Source organism: Conger conger, chromosome 1 (genome assembly GCF_963514075.1).
Source record: "Conger conger chromosome 1, fConCon1.1, whole genome shotgun sequence".
Taxonomy (NCBI): domain Eukaryota; kingdom Metazoa; phylum Chordata; class Actinopteri; order Anguilliformes; family Congridae; genus Conger; species Conger conger.
The window spans coordinates 63,295,085-63,319,558 of NC_083760.1; the positions used below are offsets into that span (position 1 = coordinate 63,295,085).

General features: G+C 43.7%; 1 protein-coding gene across 1 annotated transcript in view; it reads right to left on the reverse strand.

The window, feature by feature from the left end:
* Positions 1–24,136, reverse strand: part of LOC133128975 (collagen alpha-1(VI) chain-like) — a 59,195-nt gene extending 35,059 nt beyond the window's left edge. Inside the window, exons 1-10 of the mRNA XM_061242812.1 lie at positions 24,046–24,136; positions 23,299–23,431; positions 19,651–19,780; positions 15,657–15,863; positions 10,001–10,160; positions 9,283–9,396; positions 9,001–9,021; positions 8,774–8,794; positions 8,536–8,580; positions 7,780–7,833 (exon numbers count right to left, since the gene is read on the reverse strand). Coding sequence (XP_061098796.1) covers positions 7,780–7,833; positions 8,536–8,580; positions 8,774–8,794; positions 9,001–9,021; positions 9,283–9,396; positions 10,001–10,160; positions 15,657–15,863; positions 19,651–19,780; positions 23,299–23,383 — 837 coding nt within the window. The 5' untranslated portion in view covers positions 23,384–23,431; positions 24,046–24,136. The remainder of the gene's footprint in view (positions 1–7,779; positions 7,834–8,535; positions 8,581–8,773; positions 8,795–9,000; positions 9,022–9,282; positions 9,397–10,000; positions 10,161–15,656; positions 15,864–19,650; positions 19,781–23,298; positions 23,432–24,045) is intronic.
* Between the last annotated feature and the right edge of the window lie 338 nt (positions 24,137–24,474).

A 24,474-nucleotide genomic window follows, 5' to 3' on the forward strand; every position in this document is an offset into this window, starting at 1 on the left:
CTCAGGCATAATATGCATCCATCTTAATAACAGGACTTATTACTTAATAACAGGAGTCATACCAGGAAGCACAGGAACATTGAAACTTCCTTGGTTAACACCATGGCTGAGGTTAGGTTAGGCATTGATTCAAAAACTGTTCATGTACAAAGCTAAACTTATGAATCCTTCTTATTAAGTAGGTCTGACAGTATTAAGACTAGTTCTAACAGTTGTAGCAGGTTCTGACATAAAATAATTGTTCCTCCTGAATATATTTTCCATTGATTTCCCGAGGAAAATGTCTCAGGAGAAACAGTTATTTTCATATCTGCTGCATATATGATAGTACAGCAGATAGCCAATACAATACAATTAGCTGCATATGGGCGACCTGTAGTGTAGTGGTTAAGTGGTTCTAGATGACTGGGACATGCAAGGTCAGTGGTTCTAATCCTAATTGTAGCCACAATAAGATCTGCACAGCCGTTGGGCCCTTGAGCAAGGCCCTTAACCCTGCATTGCTCCAGGGGAGGATTGTCTCCTGCTTTGTCTAATCAACTGTACGTCGCTCTGGATAAGAGCGTCTGCCAAATGCCAATAATATAATAATATTATATACAGTGGTGTGAAAAAGTGTTTCCTAATTTATAATTTTTTTGCATGTTTGTCACACTTAAATGTTTCAGATCAAACAAATTTAAATATTAGTCAAAGACAACACAAGTAAACACAAAATGCAGTTTTGAAGGTTTTTATTATTAAGGGAGAAAAAAAATCCAAACCTACATGGCCCTGTGTGAAAAAGTGATTGCCCCCTAAACCTAATAACTGGTTGGGCCACCCTTAGCAGCAACAACTGCAATCAAGCGTTTGCGATAACTTGCAATGAGTCTCTTACAGCGCTGTGGAGGAATTTTGGCCCACTCATCTTTGCAGAATTGTTGTAATTCAGCCACATTGGAGGGTTTTCGAGCAAGAACCGCCTTTTTAAGGTCATGCCACAGCATCTCAATAGGATTCAGGTCAGGACTTTGACTAGGCAACTCCAAAGTCTTCATTTTGTTTTTCTTCAGCCATTCAGAGGTGGACTTGCTGGTGTGTTTTGGATCATTGTCCTGCTGCAGAACCCAAGTTTGTTTCAGCTTGAGGTCACGAACAGATGGCCGGACATTCTCCTTCAGGATTTTTTGGTAGACAGCAGAATTCATGGTTCCATTTATCACAGCAAGTCTTCCAGGTCCTGAAGCAGCAAAACAGCCCCAGACCATCACACTACCACCACCATATTTTACTGTTGGTATGATGCTCTTTTTCTGAAATGCGGTGTTGCTTTTACACCAGATGTAATGGGACACACACCTTCCAAAAAGTTCAACTTTTGTCTCGTCAGACCACAGAGTATTTTCCCAAAAGTCTTTGGGAACATCAAGATGTTTTCTGGCAAAATTGAGACGAGCCTTAATGTTCTTTTTGCTCAGCAGTGGTTTTCATCTTGGAACTCTGCCATGCAGGCCATTTTTGCCCAGTCTCTTTCTTATGGTGGAGTCATGAACATGGATTGGCCATGTCCATCATGACCTTAACTGAGGCAAGTGAGGCCTGCAGTTCTTTGGATGTTGTTGTGGGGTCTTTTGTGACCTCTTGGATGAGTCGTCGCTGCGCTCTTGGGGTAATTTTGGTCGGCTGGCCACTCCTGGGAAGGTTCACCACTGTTCCATGTTTTCGCCATTTGTGGATAATGGCTCTCACTGTGGTTCGCTGGAGTCCCAAAGCTTTAGATCTCAATGACTTTCTTTCTCATTTGTTCCTGAATTTCTTTAGATCTTGGCATGATGTCTAGCTTTTGAGGATCATTTGGTCTACTTCACTTTGTCAGGCAGGTCCTATTTAAGTGATTTCTTGATTGAGAACAGGTGTGACAGTAATCAGGCCTGGGTGTGGCTAGAGAAATTGAACTCAGGTTTGATAAACCACAGTTAAGTTATGTTCTATTTCTTTATTAGCTTCACTTTAAGCTCTATGGGAATTGGATTTTATCCAATCTCGAGACTGAAAACGATCTACGCAACGCCATCTTGATGGCCAATCAGGCAAAGATGCGCTTTAGCGACCGAATTTACATACGGTGGCTATATAAGCGACATCGCAGGCCGTCATTCTTTCTTCTCAAATTTTCAGCGCAAGGTTAGCAACCTAGCTGGAGACTTACGTTTCTACCACGCCGAAGGAGGACAGACCGAACCTGCGCGATGGCAGGGTTCCGTCTGACACTGGAAGAGGCGCTCCTGACCCTCGCTAACAGCTCTGGGGACGAGGACGACGACCTCCTTCTCCACTCTAGTGACCAGGAGATGCTTCCAGACGACAGTTTGGAGCCTTCCGGCTCTGTCGCTATCCCAACGGCGACGGGTGAGTTGGAGCACCACCCCTCCCTGTTGAAAGACTTTCCGGTCGTGATGAAAGCGGCGGCGACCAGAGCGGAGCTCCCCTGGCCCCCTCCTCCTGCAGCGCCTGTAAACCAGCTGGTGGCTCCAGTGTACAGGCGCGACACACCGAGGCACGGTGTGCAACCGACCCCCGTCTGCCCGTCTGTACAGCACTACGTGCAGCTAACCTGGGATAAGCCTTTCTCTACGAAAGCCCCGGTAGTGTCTTTTTCGCCTTTCACGGTGGTGTCAGGCCGACAAAAGCTTCAGACGGAGGGGGTTCCGCGACTCGAAGATTCCTTGGCTACTCATCTCCTCGCCCCCACAGCAAGGTGGAGCGCAAGGAAGCCTAACCTTCCCACTCGGTCTGGGCAGATATCAGCTGCCTTGTCTGAACGTTCGTTTATCTGCGGTTCCCAAGGCGCCGATGCAACGAACAATCTTGCTATCCTAGCGATAGCACAGACGAACTTGATCGAGTCCCTTACTTCCTCCCTCGCAGATGATGTTTCTGCCGAGCTGAGGAAGAACGCGGGCGCAATCCTGCACCTCACCCAGGGGTTGGCACAGGATTTTGGACGGATTATGGGCTGGAGTGTAGCCTCTCTCCGGCACTTATGGCTAGCGAACTCGGCACTCCCTGAAGCGGACAAGGTCCCCCTCCTCGATGCCCCAGTCTCTCTCGACGGTCTCTTCGGTCCAGCGGTGACCGAAGCGATAGCGAGGTTTAAGCGACTGGATGAGGAGAGACCCACTCTGCAGAAGCACCTGCCTCTTGCTTCAGATGCAAGACGCCAGGATCGCCGTTCGTGGTCTAAGACTCGCCGCACTCCTGTGTCGTCAGCCCGGCGCTCAATTGAGGAGCAGCCCGGTGGCCGTAGAGACGCTACCACTATTGCTAGCGGCAAGGCTTGGACGAAGCCGTTCAACCCTGCTGCACCAAGGGCTCACCCGCCTCAATCGAAAGCCCAGAAGCGTTCCTGAATCTCCGCGGGAGAGTGTCATAGAGGCGATCCGGTCCAGTGGACCGGACACCCCTCCTGTATCACTGACTTTACTAGCGCCTACTCGGGAGCGAGTTTCGCCCTTACAGTCACGAAGCACACTCCCCCTATTGTTACACAAACATTTCCCTTGCCCTCTGCCTCAAAGCTGGCATCAGCGCTTGGTGATTTCTCAGTCAAAAGGGGCCTTTTTCCCCGACATTCAGGCAGTATTGGAGTCCTCGCTGGCTCAGAATCGAAGCCGGCCAGGACTCTACGTCGGCCTATCACAGATAAGCACCAGGTCGCTGGCTCGAATTCGACCCCGCCCCCACTTAAGAGCCGGGCTTCTGCAGATTCAGAAGCCCGTGGTACAGTCTGCACTGCTTTCAACCAGGTCCGCGTTCAACCTTTGTGCTTGGACTCGGAAGTGCAAGCTGACGCCATGGCTCAGTACTGTAATCAGAGCGGGCTACGCGTTACAGTTCGCTGTCCCCCCTCCTCCTTTTGTAGGAGTAAGGGAAACGAATATGCCCCTGCATCTAAACAGCGCACTTTCCCAAGAGATAGAGACTCTCTTGGCAAAAAGCGCGATCCGCCTAGTCCCCAAACACGACGAAATGCGAGGGTTTTATTCCCTTTATTTCCTCGTTCCAAAGAAAGACGGCGGTGTGAGACCAATACTGGACCTGCGAGCTCTGAACCGTCATTTGGTGAAACGACGTTTTCAGATGCTAACGCACAAGCGCGTAATGAGCTCAATCAGCCAAGGGGACTGGTTCACGCTCGTAGATTTAAAAGACGCTTACTTCCATGTGAACATTGTACAGCGCCATTGGCAGTACCTTCGTTTCGCTTTTCTGGGAAGAGCGTACGAATTTACCAAACTCCCATTCGGTCTGTCCCTGGCACCCCGCACCTTCGAAATGGTGGCGCGGGCTGCTATCGCCCCGTTGCGACAACAGGGCATACGTGTTTTAACGTATCTGGACGACTGGCTTGTGTTAGCCCCTTCCAGGGAGTTGGCTGCGAAACACACAGAGATGCTGATAACCCACATCGAAGGATTGGGTTTCACCATCAACCGCGACAAGAGTGTTTTCACCCCGAGCCAGTGTGTTCAGTACCTAGGGCTCCGGCTGAACTCATTGTCAATGACGGCGCGTCTCTCTCAGGAGAGAATTGCTTCCCTGAGAGGCCACGCTTGCCGATTTCTCCCAGGTCGCTGCATCAGTGGAATCACGATTATGCGCCTGTTGGGTTTAATGGCGGCAGCAATCGCCGTGGTTCCGTTGGGATTGCTACGCATGAGACCGGTGCAACTCTGGCTCAAGCGAATGCATTTCGATCCAATGAGAGACCGCGCAAAGCTGTTTCGCATTCCGCAGTCGGTTGTGAGAGCACTCTCGCACTGGCGAAACGGGCGAATGCTGAGTGTCGGTGTGCCAATGGGCGCTATCTCCACTCATGTCCCTGTATACACAGACGCCTCCACCAAGGGGTGGGGGGCGGTCTGCAATGGAATGATGGCGAGCGGGTTGTGGAACCCTCCTCTGCCTCATATCAATGTGCTGGAGATCACAGCAGTATGGCTTGCATTACAACGTTTTGAACCCCTTCTTCGGGGCAGACACGTTCTAATCAGAAGCGACAACAAAGCGACAGTCGCTTACGTAAACCGACAGGGCGGCACCAAATGTCCACATCTACACCGGCTGGCGGTGAGGATCTGGACTTGGGCATACCCGCGAGTTCGCTCCTTACGGGCGCTCTACGTCCCGGGGCAGCTGAACTGCGGCGCAGACCTCTTGTCTCGGGGCGGTCCCTCCCCCCTAGAGTGGTGTCTTCACCCACTCGTGGTAGCGGAGGTGTGGTCACGCTTTGGGAAAGCGAGAGTGGATTTATTCGCCTCCCGACAGAATGCGCATTGCCCATTATGGTTTGCGATGACAGCAACCGGCTCGCCCCCACTGGGAGTGGACGCGCTAGCCCATTGCTGGCCCAAGGGCCTCCTTTATGCCTTCCCTCCCTTTGGTCTGGTACCGCAGGTACTAGCCAAAGCGAGAGAGGAGAGGAAACCCCTGATTGGCCGCACAAACAGTGGATGGCCGATGTAGCCCTGCTGCTGACCGACGTCCCGTGGCGACTTCCCCAGCGCCGGGACCTCCTGTCTCAGGGGGCGGGGACCATTTTTCATCCCCACCCAAGCAGGCTGCGCCTCACGGCTTGGCCCCTGTTAGGAGCAGGCTCGTGAACATGGGATTGAGCGAGGCAGCTGTAAATACTATACAGCATGCTCGCGCTCTCAACTACAATGGCTTATAAAGGCAGATGGGAGGCCTTCGAGACTTGGTGTCTCGAACGCTCTCAGGACCCCCTGGTGTGCCCTGTATCCGTAGTGCTCAACTTTGCGCAGAGCCTACTTGATAAGGGGTTATCTTTGTCCACGTTAAGGGGGTATGTCTTCGCAATTTCTGCGTGCCATACTGGCTATGGTGGCTCTACGGTGGCTGCCCACCCCCTGGTAAAGCGTTTTATCCAGGGCGTCCGGCGTCTGAAACCCGTGGCCCCACCCCGTGTTCCGCAGTGGGACTTAACGGTGGTACTAAAAGCCTTGTGCAGCCCTCCGCTGGAGAGCGTTGAGTGGAGAGCTTTGTCCCTTAAGGTAGCGCTGCTTACTGCGCTAGTTTCTGCTAAGCGAGTAAGCGATTTATGCGCCTTGTCTGTGCACCCGGACTGTCTCTCCTTTTCAGGATCTGACAGAGTCGTGCTGAGACCGAACCCTGCGTTTACCCCGAAGGTTATCACCACGTCCTTCCGCTCACGGGTATTGGACCTGGTGGCTTTCAAGCCCCCTCCTCATGACGATGAGGAGGATGCTATGCTGCATAAACTTTGCCCAGTGCGTGCTCTGTCGATATACGTACGACGTTCGCAGCCTGTTTGACAAGCAGATCAGCTGTTTGTCTGTTATGGTGCTGCTGCTAAGGGAAAACCTGTTACGGCACAGAGATTTTCCCATTGGCTTACTGACGCAATCAACTGGGCGTATGAGTGTATGGGCTTGCCCCCTCTGTCGGAGGTTCGCGCCCACTCTACTCGAAGCATGGCAGCTTCTCGGGCACTTTTTAAAGGGGTCAGTGTGCAGGACATTTGTACAGCGGCGTCATGGAGTTCGCCATGCGCCTTTGTGCGTTTCTATCTGCTGGATGCATCGACACCGTCGGTGGCGCATGCAGTCCTGAGCTCAGCGTCCAATCGGACGTAGCTGCTGCTCAAACACATTATGTGCAACGCCTCTACGCGGTGGCTAGAGGCGTGCATGTTTATATTGGCCATCTCCTGGCTTGGGTATTCGGTAACTGGTTTACATGAACCGAGCGCTGGGGATGGTTGTGGCTCCTCGGTTTATACAGTCCCCCTTTTTTTCATGCGTAAAAAAGGGCTGGCTATTGAGGGGAGCCCCTCTTGATTGGCTATCACTGCCATCGCCTGTTGTTCTGCATCAGGGGGCTGATGTTGACGACAGGGCGTGGGCTATAGGGTTCCCATAGAGCTTAAAGTGAAGCTAATAAAGAAATAGAACTTCCGGGTACAGTGGTACCCATTGTTCTATGAGTTATTAGCGAGCTTTAAGCTTCACAGGCCCTGTCTCTTTCCTTCGCTGAAAATTTGTCTCGAAGAAAGAATGACGGCCTGCGATGTCGCTTATATAGCCACCGTATGTAAATTCGGTCGCTAAAGCGCATCTTTGCCCTGATTGGCCATCAAGATGGCGTTGCGTAGATCGTTTTCAGTCTCGAGATTGGATAAAATCCAATTCCCATAGAGCTTAAAGCTCGCTAATAACTCATAGAACAATGGGTACCACTGTACCCGGAAGTTTTAACAGGGGGGGCAATCACTTCACACAGGGCCATGCAGGTTTGGATTTTTTTTCTCCCTTAATAATAAAAACCTTCATTTAAAAACTGCATTTTGTGTTTACTTGTGTTGTCTTTGACTAATATTTAAATTTGTTTGATGATCTGAAACATTTAAGTGTGACAAACATGCAAAAAAATAAGAAATCAGGAAGGGGGCAAACACTTTTTCACACCACTGTATATATAATATATAAGGCTACAGTATACAGAAATGAGGAGGTTATGTTGGAGAGATTAGGACCTGAAAATGACTCCTAAATAAGTGCTCTTAAAATCAAATTCTATTATTTGCTCTCTATGAATTTGACAAGCTGTGTCATGTTCACTGAACATAATTGTGAATACCATGATATGTATTATTTTGCAAGTTAATAGTTTTGCTCAGATGCTATCCGTACATCAGTAATTCATTCCATGGTCACATCATTGAGAGATCATGCAAGTGCTATGATTAAGACTCACCTTTGACCCCATACCACCAGGTTTCCCAGCAACTCCCTGTCTTCCTGGTGTTCCCTAAAAAAATATTTTTTTCACTGAATGAATGTAACTCCTGCAAGACAATTATAAACATTCCTAAGTGTGAGAGGTTGGTAATAATTAATTGGAGATGCATGTCAAAAGGGGCGGCACGGATGGTGCAGTGGGTAGCACTGCCGCCTCACAGCAAGGAGGTCCTGGGTTCGAATCCCCGTCGGCCGGGGCCTCTCTGTGCGGAGTTTGCATGTTCTCCCCGTGTCTGCGTGGGTTTCCTCCGGCTACTCCGGTTTCCTCCCACAGTCCAAAGACATGCACGTTAGGCTGATTGGAGAGTCTAAATTGCCCATAGGTATGAGTGTGTGAGTGAATGGTGTGTGTGCCCTGCGATAGACTGGCGACCTGTCCAGGGTGTATTCCTGCCTTTCGCCCAATGTATGCTGGGATAGGCTCCAGCCCCCCTGCGACCCTGATCAGGATAAGCGGGTTCAGATAATGGATGGATGGATGGATGCATGTCAAAAGAACAGGCAGAAAATTGAGCTGGGTAGGGTACTATAAAAAGTACAAACAGCATTTTTCCTGGGATTAAATGGGTGATGTACTATGAATAGGTTGAACATCCCAATAGTCAACCAATGGCGAGCACCTTGTGTTCCAAATTAAAAGGTCCACACTGTGATCTTTAAAGCTGAGTGCCACAGGACCAAGTAGGGGAGACATGTTTTAGTAATTCATTACCGTTTCACCCTCTTCACCTGGTGGCCCGGGGGGTCCTCTAGCACCCTGCGAATTGTAGAAGTAGATAGTAAATCTGTGTCACGAGAAAACCAGTGTTAGTGAATTAAGGAAACAGAGGGAAACCTGTGTTCCTCAGTCAAAGAAACAGAAAGTAAGCTTGTATCAACAGGCCAAATGTCCCAATAAGTTAACATCTCGACTGATTAGTAAATATACATGAGGAGATAAACGTTGTTACCTTGCATTCATATGAGCAGCACTGAAAAACAATGATTGTGTTAGTTATACCATCTGTATTATCATTGAGCAACATTTAAACCCCTTTCCCATGAATCTGTTTAAAATTATTGTTATAATAACAGCACTGGCTAAGTTTGAATGTCCATTGGGGTTATAATTAAATAGGATGTTAATCAATGCAAGATTTTGTGACATTCTATAATAGAGTCTATGGTTACTACTCACCAAAGTCTCTGAATCATCGTACTGTGCGGAGAACATGGGGGAAACACAAATAAGGTTTTATCAGTCACTGTAGATTAAATGAGTTCAGAGCAGGTGGTGTGCAGATCCCCTGATTTGTAAGTCATCTGAGTGGGGTGATACTGGATACCAGTAATAAGATTTGAGATTAATGGCCAATTACAATCCTTTTCCAAAATTGTGACTGCAGTCATTGGAGCTGCAAATGAGATCCAGGGGACATGGAGAACTGGCTCCTGCTTGGTTGAGACTTGTGTAACTCACAATGGTGGACAGAATGGTTTTGATGGTATCTCTGACGACTGATGGATTGTCACTTGTTGCAGACAGGTTGTATCTGTACTGGACATCTGTTGCAATGGCAGCCAGCCTGTTTTCCTGAAATAAAAAAAGACTGAGAATCAGATATCCTCTGAAATTTTTGAACAAGTGAGAAGCTAAAGGTCCTCACAGAAAGTTCAAATGTAATAGCTTTATGTGTCGCATGAGTTCAATGTCAAAATGGACTGGGATGATGCACACTCCTTGTAAAAGTGGTTAACTTCTGTGATAAACTGCAACAAAGGGGAGGTCGTTTGAAAAAGGTCTGTGCTCAGTGCCATTTACAACATCACAATGTATGTCATAGAAGGTGCATCAGTCATCTATCTGAAAAGCAACAATTAGTGAATTAGTGAAATGATGCCAATTGAATCAGGGGAATTAACCCTTGTTCAGTCTTGACATTCTGTATACTCCCCTTGTCCTAAGGGTCAAAAATGACCCGCCTTCACTGAATCCTTAAAATAAAGCAGCTTAATTGAATTTTAAACCCCAAATCTACTTTGCATGCAGAAACAACCTGTCACTCATCACAAATGATTTAGGGGGTTTTCTCTGTTGTTAAACATAGTGGCCGGTCATTTATGACCCTTAAGACAACACCAAGGTTAAATATTTAAAAAAACAGGCAAATGGTGATAAACACAAAGTCCCTATGTACCAGATGGTCTGGTGTGATGGCGACGGCAAATATTTTTATATCCATTCCTCTGGCTTCAGTCACAACATAGTTGATGCTGCCACAGGGCTCCTTGTAGCCATCAGATGGGTGGCCATCAGTCACAACCACCATGTATTTGTTTCTATTGAAAGGAGAGGTTCTGAAAGAAGGTATCAGAAAGGAAGCCTGATTTAATGCAGTTATGGGCTTACAAAAGCATCAGATAATCAAAAATATATTACTTTCACCAATCCATATAACATCCCATACTAAAATTATCTACATTGAAAAATTTGGTTTCATGGTGAAAAATCTTTTTTTATGAAACCCCAAATATTTTATTAATTTCCATTATTAATTCATGTTTTAATTCAAGAATGTGTAAAGCATACATTTACAGTGCACACTGAGTCAATACATGTAATTCATTGTTCATCATTCCTTCATTATTCTATTACTAGATTACCACCTACAAGCAAATAGGTGATAATCTAATTCATTGGGCTCATTTTTAATAGGATTCACGAGTGCTCTCAGCTGTTCGTATTGAGTGCGGAAATGAAAGCATACATATGTAAAGCTTGTTTTGTGCTTCTATTATCCCATTCATTAATATTTCATTTACTATTTAGAGTAGCAAAATTATTTTAGTAAGCCAATTGAATATTCTAATGATTAATTTCATATAAACCAACCCAACTGGATGCAAAATTAGAATGGGTGATGTTTAATTTGGATAATCCTGATTAATTAATGCTTAATTGAATTGAATATAAATTCTATAAAAGTCACAATGTTTGCTGTGAATAGGGTGTAAAATTCATAGCTTCCTGTGTTCCTGTCACATAAGAGAAATCCGAATGATGGAAGCATTTCCCAGTAGTGTAGCTATTGTTCATGCTTTGCCCATCGGTTGGAATGGATTTGATTGGGTCCCAAAACAGTTGTGTGTCAGTATCTATGAGCATGGACACACAACGGGGAAATAATGAATACAAATATTCTTGATCCGATATCTAGACTAAATTATTGACACTGGTTAAACACCTAGCCTATCTGTTGCAGTTTGTCAGCTAATTGACAGTAGTTCCTGCTATTAGTAGCCCTACAATTAATCATAAACAGTGTGCGGAGAACTATTGCAAATATAGGTATAGCATTATACCATGATTTTAACTTGAACGGTTGCTAAATTTGGTAATAGAAGCCATTTCTTTTGCTGCATTCACGTGACTTACAGTGTATAGGTTTTACCGATAGGTCGGAGATTATTTAGGTCGGAGATATTTCTGACTTGGAGGTTGACACGAACTTTCCCAGTCGGAAGGTGGTAATTTAGGTCATTCCATATGACGTGAACCCAGCATTAGGCTTCATTACTATGTTTGACCTCTCTTTACATTACACTTACTGCTTTATTCGAAGATTTGTATGGCCACATAATCACTTTGTTTGAGGCTTGTGACACCTCCTTCTGGCTCAGTACAAGGACAGGGAAAAAGTACAGGCTATTGCTCTATGCGTGGTTATTTGCTTTACTGTCACCTTCCTGTCACCATTCTCCTCACCTTTCTCATTGTTTCTGCCTGCAGAACTGCTGCTCATTGGATATTGGTTTTTCGCACCATTCTCTGCAAACTCTAGAGACTGTTGTGAATGATAATCCCAGGAGATCAGCAGTTTCTGAGATATTTTTTTACTCATTCCATGGTCGCTTAGATCACATTTCTTCCCCATTCTGGCATTTGGTCTGAAAAACAGCTGAACCTCTTGACCATGTCTGCATGCTTTTATGCATTTAGTTGCTGCCATGTGATTGGCTGATTGAATATTTGCATTAATAAGCAGGTGTACAGATCTACCAAATAAAGTAGCTGTTGTATGCAAAAATGTGTCTACGCTCACAGCTTCAACCAGCTTAGGCTGGGTCAAGTTTAAGATGGAATTTTCAGCAGGGATGGTTTACAGTTCACTATGTTGGTGCTTCATATGCTCTTAATGCACTTATACGAGTGTGTGTGTGTTCATGCGTGTGTGGGTGCACATACGCATGTGTGTGGTAAGTTAATGTTGATTTTCAGCCCAAACAAAGTGCCTTGATAAATTTTATGGCCCTGGAGTCACCAAAGTTGCCCATTCCTGCTCAGATCAATAGATTCCAACTGTACACATTTGCGAAATGCAACAATAAGGATAAAAACTGCCAAAATAATAAATCCGTTCATTGTTACCCTCTATGCACACTGTTGTCTGTCTGTCAGTTCAGTTCAGTTCATTCATTTGTTTCACCTGTGTTTTACTCCTTGATTTTTGTGTTTTACTCCTTGACCTTGCCATTTCTCTATTTTTACCAGTGGATAAAAAAACCCTTTGTTTGTTTTATCCTTTGTTTTGAACCGCAGTGTATTGACTCATTTTGGCTTTCCGACTTTTGTCTCTGGATTCTGTTTTTGTGTATTCACTAATTATTTGACAAATTTGACAAACAAAAATACTTTTTATTCTAAAAGTAAAAACTTTTAAATTCCAATAATGGTACCTTTTGGCTTGGTTAGTACTTGAATTTCAGCCCTCCCCGGAAAACTAAGTTGCAGATGGAAGTGGCATTGGTGGACTTGTAGGGGGAGATCTTCCCTCTGGTCAAATTATCCCCAATGTCCCAGAGCAGTGATAGGGACACTGTGCTGTAGGAGACGGCATCTTTTGGATGAAACGTTAAACCAAGGTCCTGATTCCCTGTGGTCACTGAAGATCCTATGACACTCTACGCAGAATACGGGGTTCCCCTGTGTTCCCTGGTGTCCTGGCTAAATTCCCAACCTGGCTCTTTTGACCTGCCACCTAATCAACCCCTGATTCAACATTGATCTCTTCCTCTCCACCTCAGCTGGTGTGTGGTGAGCGTTCTGGCACAAAATGGCAGCCTTGCATTACCCAGGTAGGTGCTACACATAGGTGATGGTTGAGGTGAGTTTCCCGGTTATAACTGTAAGGCACTTTAAGTGTCCAGAAAATTGCTATATAAATGCAATGATCTGTCTATCTATCGATCAATCTATCTTTTAATGTCAGAATGGGTGGAGCTAGTATGTGCTATGAATGACTTAATGATTGAACAATTCATAGGGTTTGAAACTTGTGCAGCTGGACTCAAAATGGCCTGCTATGTATTGTAAGCCAGTCATAAGTAACATTTGGTCTCATGCGCTGGTCAGTTTGCTGACTTCCCCCTCCCAGAGCATACATTGTTAGCCCCCACCTTTTTGGCACACATGCCTGTGGGGGAGAGCTAGAGAAGGATTCTTAGAGGCGCCTTCTTGGGCCCCCTGGGGGCCCCCTTTTCTCACATTCCTTACAGGTTAGAGCACAGGAATACTGGAGATGGCATAAAGATGTTTCATGATAATCCCAGGTCAGAATATAGTAATGTTTGGTGTTATTCTGATTGGTTCAGTGCAACTGGTGTAATGGTCTAGTTTTTGTAACAGTCTACCTTTGACATCATAACCGTTCAGGAGCCAAGGGGAAACTGGGCAAAAGCTGTCTCTGTAGAAGCCATGTGTTTTAGCCCTCTGACCACTGCCTGGTGGGGCTGGCTGTAAATTACAGATGGGTGACTCACTTTTAGGGTCAAGAGCTAAGGCCTGGATTTCGGAGATAAGAAGAAGAAAACCAAGCAATCTGGGGTTGTGTCACCTTTCCTTTCATTCACCCAAATCAGGTTTGTCCAAAAGGTATATTACCATGAGAGGCACAAATACAGATTTACAGCATAATGCAGTTATCATGAAAACTCCCAACTACAGCATTCATAGATATGATGGGGCAGCCTGTAGCATAGTGGTTAAGGTCAGGAAGGGCTGCCATTTGTGAGGGGCCTGAGAGCTGGGGTTTCAATGTTGTTTAGACTACCTTAAGATGTATGAGTGGTCCAAGGCCAATTGGGTCATGGAAAAAGAATCCTCCAGAGGATTGGTGACCTCCCTGTGACCCCATACCTGGTCACTCCGGACAATGCCACAGTGCCCTCATTTGGGCACTGCTGCCATTACACCAGTGATTAAATATTACACCACCACCAATACACCACCTAGATTAAATATTCAAAACTGCTATTAAGATAGTAAATAGACCCGGTAAAACCTTGAAAACATTGCCCATGTGATCCATGTATTATTGTATTAAGTCTTATGTAATGGTAACAGGAATTGCATGTAAAATGGATAATCAGGAGGGAAGTTTCATGATAACTGCAACATAATAAAACATAAGGGTAATCTGTTTGGTATGGATGTGATCTGATAAAATCAAGGAATCAGATGAGATACATTTCATACCAAATGGAGTTTAATTAACCATAGTTTCAGTAACTCAAGGGAAAACCTACACGTCCTCTCATTTTCCCTACTTAACAACCCCCAAGGGTGGGGGTCTAAATTCCAGATTTGACCACCCCTCCAGGTTGATTTATGGCACTGCCGCCTGGTTCCAAACGTATGATTTGGCATAAAAGCAAGGGAGACAGACCAATCTGGGAAGATCTTATTCGACTTCCCACACAGCATATTGTACATGTATGTAAGTATCAGAAAGATCGTATTCGACTTCCCACACAACATGTCTTGTGTATGTATGTATGTATGTAGGTGTAGCAGCGGAAGATCATAATCGGCTTCCCATACATGGCATATTCTATACTCTTTGTTTGTGTGTAGTCAAAGCAGGCTAGGTATGATTATTTACTCTATCGCTATTCTTAATTTGTGTATTTTGTAATTAACTGTGATATTCTAAAGCTACCTGTCTGTGAATAAACTATTTTGTTTGTAACTTGTGTGATCTCCATGACTAATTCATCTTGTACCTTTTCATTACAACTAAATTACAACTGAATACTCAGGGGGAAAATCGGGGCCAAAGACCGACCGATCAGCGGTGCGGTCCACCTGCGGTAGTTCTAAGCTGTGAGGCCAGCAATTTCTGTCCATTAAAGGGTCGGGTGACGCACGGCTCTTGTGATTTGGTGGGAAGGGAACCCATGGGCGTTACGGCGCTGGTTCCTGCCAAATTAGCTCTAAGGAGCCCAGACAATGCTACGCCGACCTGGGCTTGCAACTATCATGGCAGGTTTGTGTTGACTGGACCCTCAGCCTCTGAGTTCTCCACCGAACTGAGATTTCAGCAGTAATGTTAATCCTGGGAGCATCTATTGAGTAATGGTGGCGCAGGTACGAGTCGAGTGTAATCACTCCCGAGGTCCGCGTAAGTTACAAACCCAAATTTCTAAGTTATATTTTAAATGGAGTCAGATAAACGTGTAAAACTATAGTAACCACTAAGCTTACAATACGGCCCCGTTTGAGAACGGAGAATATTAATAATTGTACTGATCCGTTTCTGGCCAGCTGTAAGCGGGATATGGGGCAGGTCAATCCATATCCGACCCATGGCAATGGACCCAGTATATTCTTAAACATAATTGTGCTCTGTTCTTGTACGGAGGATAATAATTAACCCTACTAATGTTCTCCCAGCAACGCCAGAAGGACAAGCATGCAAAACCCCCTTCGGCCCCCGCTAAATTCCATCATTGGGTTAGCGTGGGGTTTTACAGTATGGAGTGACAAATTTAGTCCAACTACACAGTCCAACTCACCCTGTCATCAGCTGTCCAGTTGCCACAGAAATGGCACAGTCAGTGTGGGTCCCCCTTCCAATGTAGCGGATGTCCTGGATGGCTCTCTTCAACTGGACTTTACCAATGGTAGTCTGCAAGCTGATGAGCTCACTCATGATTTTCACCTCATCGCTGTAATGTAGCACTCCTACGTTCCACATCAGGTTGCGATCACAACGGTAGTACCTGAATGAATATGTGTGGGTGAAAAAATAGATGCCCACTTACATTAAAACCTGGCTATTAACTGCACAAAACAATGATGATGTACAAAACTGGAGTCAAATTTAAAAATGATATAACATTCCTACTGCTAATACTTGGAAACCAATGAGAGTCCCTGTCATCTAATGATTCATCATTAAACATGTATTGTGTTTTGTACAATGCATTTCTGCTTTTGCCAGCTCTCCATGTGATTTACAAAATGAGGCAACCTTGCTCCAGGCACCAGTAGTTTGTAGAACCCTCACCTATCTGATATATCTGACACATTCACCACATCAATTCTGGTATTAATATTTCAGGAAAATGTGAATATTTTAGGAAACACAAACAGTTGGCATTTGTTATTGTTGTTGTTGCTTTAACTTGGAAGAACCTATGCACTTGTAAGTCGCTTCGGATTAAAAGCGTCTGCCCAATGACTAAAATGTAAATGTAAAATGTTTACAAGTGTTCCTCTCTGCAGACCCCCAAAAGGAAACAGACTGTGTTGACCATGTTGACAGAGTCAGCAAGGTTTTATGAAAAGACAGTGCTCATCAATACAGGGCTATTTCTCCCATCATTGCGCTGCCTCTGCACAATTCTGCCACCTCAGTGGAATGCTCCCAGAACTGTTTTAGTTGAAATAGTACTGTATCGACCATAGGTTTTCCACATACAGTGTTTGGTATCTTTAGATAGCTAATGTTGTAGGAAATAGTTTGCTGTCATTGGTGGTATAGTACACTGGTTGTTGAATAAAGATCTTGAAACACCATTTAGAAATAAACCACAGGTAATGCAAGTTTCCTGTGAATCAGCATCCAGCTGTGCTACAAAGGTTTGTTAGTCATACAGAGATAACATCAGCAGGACCATTGTTGTTACTGCAGTCTTGTGACTCTTTATTTGATGATTTGTTTTTTTTTCTGTAAACCCTGGGTATATGTATATAGAGGGAAACGTGGAATGGTTTGAGGAGACTCGCTAATACAACCTCCTGTGCACCACTTGCATATAGCCATTCATATTGCACCTTTCCACATTGTAATTATATTTATGCACTACCCATTGTTGAATAAATTGTATTAATATGAACCTGCATCCTCTTGACTCGCACCAGTGCACACCTTTAGACAGTTTAGAGTCCTAGCAAACATAGACAGCATAGGATACCTGCACCACGTAGTCACTTGGCTATACACTAGTGCCGTCACAAGATACATAAATGTATCATTGTAGGCTACACAGGCCACAGGCACGTCCACATCTACATAGATAGATAGTGATCGTATAGAGCCACACTATTGGCGGACATTTGCAGACATTTGCAGTTCCTTTTGAACTGTTAGAATTTTTGAACTGTTAGAACAGAGGAACAATTGAACTTATCTTTTGGAGATGAAGGAGAACAACATTAAATGAATCCTGTTCCAGTACCACCTGGTCAAACTACACATGTTTCCTTAACCTCTCAAATACTTCTGCTTTTTGGTGCATTTGGGGGGTTCCCACATCGTTACTATTGAGGGAACATTATATGGGCAGTTGAAATTTAATTTAATTTCATGGCATTATGAGCTTGTTTTATACCTTAGTCCTCCCTCCTGATTTCAACCCCCCTTCCGATATCCCTCTTGTAAATGGTAAATGGTTGGCATTTATATAGCGCCTTTATTCTCAGACCCTACACCCCTGCCAGACCTCTTCGTTCAGCCTCCACAGGCCGCTTGGCACCTCCCCCTCTCCGAACTTCCACCTCACACTCACGACTGCTGTCTGTTCTGGCTCCACGGTGGTGGAACGAACTCCCCGTTGAGGTCAGAACTGTAGAATCTCTCCCCACCTTCAAACGCAAGCTGAAGACACACCTCTTCAAGCAGCACCTCTCCCCATCCCTCCCTACCTCCCTGTGAACCTTAATTGTTGTCTCTGTGACTTGCTTTGTGTATCGGTATTTTTTAGTTGGCTAGGTAAGCAGTGTTTTGATAGTTAACTTTGGTCACTGTTTGTTTGTTTCTTGTTTAAAAAAAATAAAAAATAAAAAATTAGCCCTCGTCCTTATCTTTGTTGTACAGGTAGCAGTTCAAATTGTACTTCCCTCTAGGGTCTTTCAGCAAACTTATCCCTGGTTATCGATATGCACTTTGTTGTACGTCGCTCTGGATAAGAGCGTCTGCCAAATGCCAATAATGTAAAATGTAATGTAAAATGTAATGTAAATGTATCCGAAGCGCTGTACAATTGATGCTTCTCATTCACACACTCATACACTGACGGTGATTGGCTGCCATGCAAGGCACTCACCAGCTCGTCAGGAGCATTTAGGGGTTAGGTGTCTTGCTCAGGGACACTTCGACACATCCGGGGCGGGGGATCGAACCGGCAACCCTCCAACTGCCAGACGACTGCTCTTACTGCCTGAGCCATGTCGCCCCCTAAGGGTGTTGTCTAACCCTAACCCTAAAAAAACAGCCCTTCATGCGTATTTTACTATTTATGGATTTGATGCTTTTAACCTGTGGAAGAACCTATGCACTTGTAAGTCACTTTGGATTAAAAGCGTTGTGAATGTGAATGTTTTACAACACTGTGCATATAACACTCTAGATTGTAACCCACAATTTCTGGAATGTCAATGGATCAGTATCCAGTGATGAGATAGGTGAGGTTTTGTTTGCCTCAGTGGCCAAAGGGTACACATTTGAATATGAACGGCATGGCTGTAAAAAAGAAAATCTGCTCCCAACCACAAGAATGTTCCTGTTTTTCTTGTGAATTCCAACTGGTAGGGTGGGGAAGGGAGAGGAGAGTGATTTAATGTTCCAGATGAATAGGGAAAAAGCATCCATTCATCAATTTCCCACTTTCATATCACAGGGAGAGTCCAATTGAATAGCAGGGAGATACATTTTTTTATTCAGGCTTCTGTTGTGGAACAAGTCAGTAGTGATATCAGCAGAGCCCTTTGGAAGATGTGGAACACTCTGGGTGACTGATGGTGGCAATTTAGTTGTGTAGACTAAACCTCCCTTTAGAGGTTTTCCGGGCTCGTCCAACTGGGCGGAGACCCCGAGGGAGACCCAGAGCCCGCTGGAGAGATTATATATCTCTCCTGGCCAGGGAACGCCTCGGGATCCCCCAGGAGGAGCTAGAATGCGTTGCTGGGGAGAGGGACGCCTGGAATACCCGGCTTTGCCTACTGCCCCCGCGACCCGACTCCGGATAAGCGGGTGACGATGGATGGATGGATGGATGGATGGATGGATGGACTCTACATGCCTGCACAGGCATGGTAAAAAAAAAAAGAAAGCCTACTGTAGTTACAAAGAAAAATTCCACACAGAATTTGGCTGGATCTTATTCTAACAGCACAGACTCTTCTGACACACCATAGTTGCTGTGTATGTCTTGGTACCTGCTGTTCACCAGCAGATGGCTCTATGGTGTTTCTGTGTTCCTTGTGATCGTTTTCATTGATTGTTTAATGATTTTGTTAGTCAGTTCACTTATGTCTAGTTAGCTGTTTCCTCATGCCTTTGTGTTTCCCTGTATATAAAGTAAGCTCCATAATTTTAACCTATGTGTAAAATGGGATTTGTAGTTTTGCGATGCATAAAAACACGCTTAGTGGCTTTCCATTAATAAATTGCACATACAATTCACAAACATTCTGCAATTTATAAAAAACACTTACGATTTTGCAAAATGCCTGTAAATAATATTGCCATTAAATTCGGTCCATTCAGGGGATATATGTACTAACCTGTTGCTGAGCTGGTCCACAAAATCAAGAGCAAATTTTTTTATCTTTTCGACAAAAGATCCATATGGCTTGGCTCTGAGGGCCACACTCTCTGAGGTATCCAAAACGATGTAAACATCCACAGGGCAGTCTGGGGGAGGACAGCAGAATGGCTAGTCATACAATTGTTCAGAATATGATAGGGGGGCATCCTTGAAGTTCTACATCTTGCACAGCAGTATGTACTTTATCCTAAACCTACTGCCTACTTATAATAGTATGCAATGTGATTCTGAGTGTGAATACACTGGATGAGAAAGTTGTCTGCAAAATCCCCATTTCTTCCCCATTCTGATGTTTGGTCTGAAGAACAACTGAACATCTTGATCATTTTTGCGCACTTTTATGCATTGCATTGTTACCATGATTGGCTGATGAGATATTTGCATCAACAAGCTGGTGTACAGGTGTACCTAATAAAGTGTCACTGAGTGTATGTCATCAACACTACGTTTAGAGAAACGTCTCGCCTACTTAACAAATTTCTCATCCAGTGCACTCAATTTATATATGAAATAATAAGCAAGTCCCAAGAGAAAAGCCTGTCTCAGACTCTCATACTACATGTTTCACAAGGAACAAGGCTGTGAATTGTAGGACAATGGTACAATTTCTGTTCTTTTAGCTCTATACTTAAGCACATTGGACTCTAGTACATGCACTATTGAGTGGGACTATGAAACAAGATGCCTGAAAAGAATGAAGTCAAGCCCCAGTGGTATACAGTATGTGGTTCTGTGCTGAAACACTAAGCGTATTCCAACAGCTGTTTTAGCTCTTACTGAAAATCTTTTATAAACAAAAAAAAAATATCCACATCAACCCAGAACAGCAGGCCAAAATATTGAAAAACTTCCAACATGGGATCCAACAAGCCCTCTCTATTCATTGGTACTGCAGTCCATTTTGAGAAAAATAATGTAATGGCCTACAGCCTTATACTGTGACAAACTTTGGATCCATTTGAACACCAGCCTGAATTCTGTTTTCTTTAAGTCATTAATAGTCCAATGTATTAAATGAGCCTGTCAGATGTTGACAATGCACAATAATTGTTTCATCTGACTAATTTTCCTGTTTAAATATTTGGGAGAAACTATTCTTGTAGTATTAAATCAGTTAGCTGTTTTTAATGTTTATGCATTTGTATTCCAACAAATATAAGCCTATTAACCTATGTTTTGTCACATCCCGTGCCCCTTATTCTGTGTTTCATTCCATGTTTTGAGTTTACCCTATTCCTACCATGCCCCCTTTACTTGATATGTGTTCCCTCATGTTTCATTGCACTCACCCATTGTGTCTTGTTACATATGTATATAAACCGTGCTCTGCTATCATGCATCTGTGTCTCCTCTTCCTGTATCCACTCCCACTCCTGTTCCTGCATCCTGCCAGCTCCTGTTCCAGTTACCTATTCACTTTTGTTCCTGCATCCTGCCAGCTCCTGTTCCAGTTACCTGTTCACTCCTGTTCCTGCATCCTGTCAGCTCCTGTTCCAGTTACCTGCCTGCTCCCCTGCCCAGCCCATGGTCCCTTGTCCTTCTCACCCACAAATTTACAATATCATTAAAAAATATATTTTTCAACCATCGTGTGTGCTCACATTTGGCACCTGGTGGTCGTCGTTTTTTTTCCTGGCTGGCGGCATTCTTGTCACAGAAGCAAACTGCCAAATTAAACACAAAACCACTGTATGGCTGCCATATCTTCATTGACAATGTAACTGCAGCAAGATAATTAATTCTGAGTATAAAAGCATTGTATCTGCTCAAGTTGGATCAAATGCCTCCAAACTCATTGGACGGCATCTAACAAATATCAATGTGCACAACATACACTCCTATGCAATGCATTTCTAATTCATGCAAGTAGCCCGGTTATAGTCAACCTGGTGATAAAAACATGTTACCGTAGGCTACATTGCATTGAGTTATACTTTGTCAGAAAGATAACCATGGGAGATATAACATAATGTAGGCTAACCAAGCATTTTAACTTAAGCATTAATAATATCATAACTTACAACACACAAGTGAGTGAAGAGAGAATGATTAAACTTTTACTGGATATAATTAACTCTGTAAAACAACAGACAATGCTGCAAGCATAGAGGAATATACTTTGATATGGAATGTCCCGAGATGCCAAAAAATATTCAGTACACTGATATTCTCTGTAAACTACGACTCCAAGGACAAGACAAGAATTAATCAAGAGTGCTGTTCATTGGCATGCCACTGAGGTCTGGAATACAGATTTTATTAAAATATGAACTACTACAAAGTTGGAGCAATGGGAGATTATAAAGCAGCTGATTTTCCTCCAGATCCACTTTCCTCCAGTTCTTTTAACAGATCAAAGCTGGGAAATGAGAAGATAAAATGTCTCCCTGAAAATGTACAAGACATCAGGTGATGTAAGTGTGAATAAAGGACAGACTACTACTCAGCATATGAGTGACACATTGGCTGTAAGCTTTTCATAAAAATCTGGAGCTTTTTAGATAATGGAAATGTCCCTCTGGTATTTCAATTTTTTCAACTCATATTTAGCAGTTTTCTTGCTCCAATGCTGTTTTTCTTTCCAATAAAAAAAAATCCTCAAACAATGTATTTCCGTTCCCCATGCTGCCCTCTGCTTCTAGAGAAATTCTGAAGAACTGTGTTTGTATTTTCACGGAAACACAAGACATCTGCTGGTCTGCCAGCTTCCAACTTCCAGAGAACAGTTCAGGAAATGAATTGCTCTCAGCCAAGAAAGTTTGATTTAAGTGGTATCATATGTGAAAACAAAGACCCACTCTTTTCTCATTTTATGAGATGAATGCACAAATACACTCAGTGAACACTTTATTAGTTATTTATTAGACTTATCTTTTAGACTTATTATGCCTTATGCTGCTGTAGCCTATCCACTGAGAGATTTGACGTGCTGTGTGTTTAGAGATGCTCTTCTGCATACCACATGGTTATTTGTGTTACTGTCAGCTTTGACCAGTCTGGCTCTTCTTCGTTGAACTCTCTCATCAACAAGGCATTTCCGTCCACAGAACTGCCGCTCTAGAGACTGTTGTGCATGAAAATCCCAGGAGATCAACAGTTACAGAAATACTCAAGCCCGCCCATCTGGCTCCAACAATCATGCCACAGTCGAAAATCACTGAGATCACATTTTCCCAATTCTGATGGTTGATGTGAACATTAACTGAAGCTCCTGGCCCATATCTGCATGATTTTATGCTTTGCAATGCTGCCACTACTGGTGCAAAAGGATGAGGGAATATTCATAAAAATACCATGATATTGTATCAAATATTCAGGTCTTCACGTCCCCCATAGCGATACATGCATCAATCACTACTCAACTTGACAATGAGTTCAATGTTCATATCTGTAGTGATGGATATGTGGTCTATGACAAGGAAAGCTGTTACTGTTATTACAACTGGCAAAGACTGTTGGATAGGCTGGGCCTGTATCAATTATGAGACATGCACCAACAAATGTTTTCTTCAAAATGTACCAAATTTTATTTGTAATAATTATAAGGGGTGTAAATACTTAAAATGTTTAAAAGCTAATAGAAAATAAGAAACATTCCTCCTACCATAAAATTCTTCTATTTGCTTCCTTTTATTGGAATGGGCACCATTAACAAGCAGCAGCAGAGTCATGGCCCAGGTGATGTTCATGTTGGCGGTGTTTCTTCAACGTGAACAGAAATGTTGTCACTGCAAAACCTAAAGCACAATATCTACAGTGAGTACTCTTTGTCAAACAATGAAATAGTTTAATCCCCACTTTGTGAACAAAGTCATAAAAGTAATAATTTCTTTACTTATTTTTTAGTTAATTCTGTATTTGTGTGGTAACATTTGTATATTGCACTCAGTGACAGGTTTGAACAAGGTAAAAAAAACTATTGTTATATGATTGTTCAAATTCAGCATTGGTGCTGAAGACAATGGAAGCTCAAACATGGCAGCCACATGTCAGAGACATAAATAAAAGCATGAAGTAATTGCTTGCAGTTCTTACTGAAATTATTAGAGAGGCAGTTGGTTTATGGGAGGTAATTATGTGAAATATAAAATAATCAGGCATAACTCAGTCAAATGGCCATTGTAGGAAATCATTGTATTATCTTGCTTCCATTTTGCTTGATCATCTTGCTGTTTTTCAAAAATCTCAGTTTAGTGGGGGAGAGCAATTTATTGCTCAGAAAGCTGAAAAAGAAAAAAACCCACCCACTTTTAGCCTTTTCTTCTCACTCATTCAAATAAATAACCCTCACCAAAACGGCTCTATAGGTCTTCAAATAAGATGTAGGAATAATGCATAAAACAAAACGTACCTTTATTTTTGTAGTTTGTAGCGTGTCTTCGATACCTTACTCTCTAGCCAGGTGTGCTGTTGTCTTGCACAATTGAGTAGGTGCAGGTGGGGCGTGCCTGTTCAACCCTCTCTCTTTCCCTCCCTCTTACTGTTCAACCCCCTCTACTGGCCTGTCCTACTACTTAGCGTCACCAGATAACCCGATCACAAGTAGGAATGGAATACTAAAAAGATCCAGTAATCTCTTGGATAACTAATTATGATAGTACATTGCATGATATTTGTTTCATGTAATTTAATAGAGCATGTTCCTCAAAGGTAGCTGTAATTGCAACTTTTTTACCGACACAGTTGCCAGTGATGTTTCATTGCAAAAAGTTAACCAAGTCTTTCTTTTATATTAGCATTCAGTCCAAATTGCCTATATTTGATTATCCTTACCCCTGGT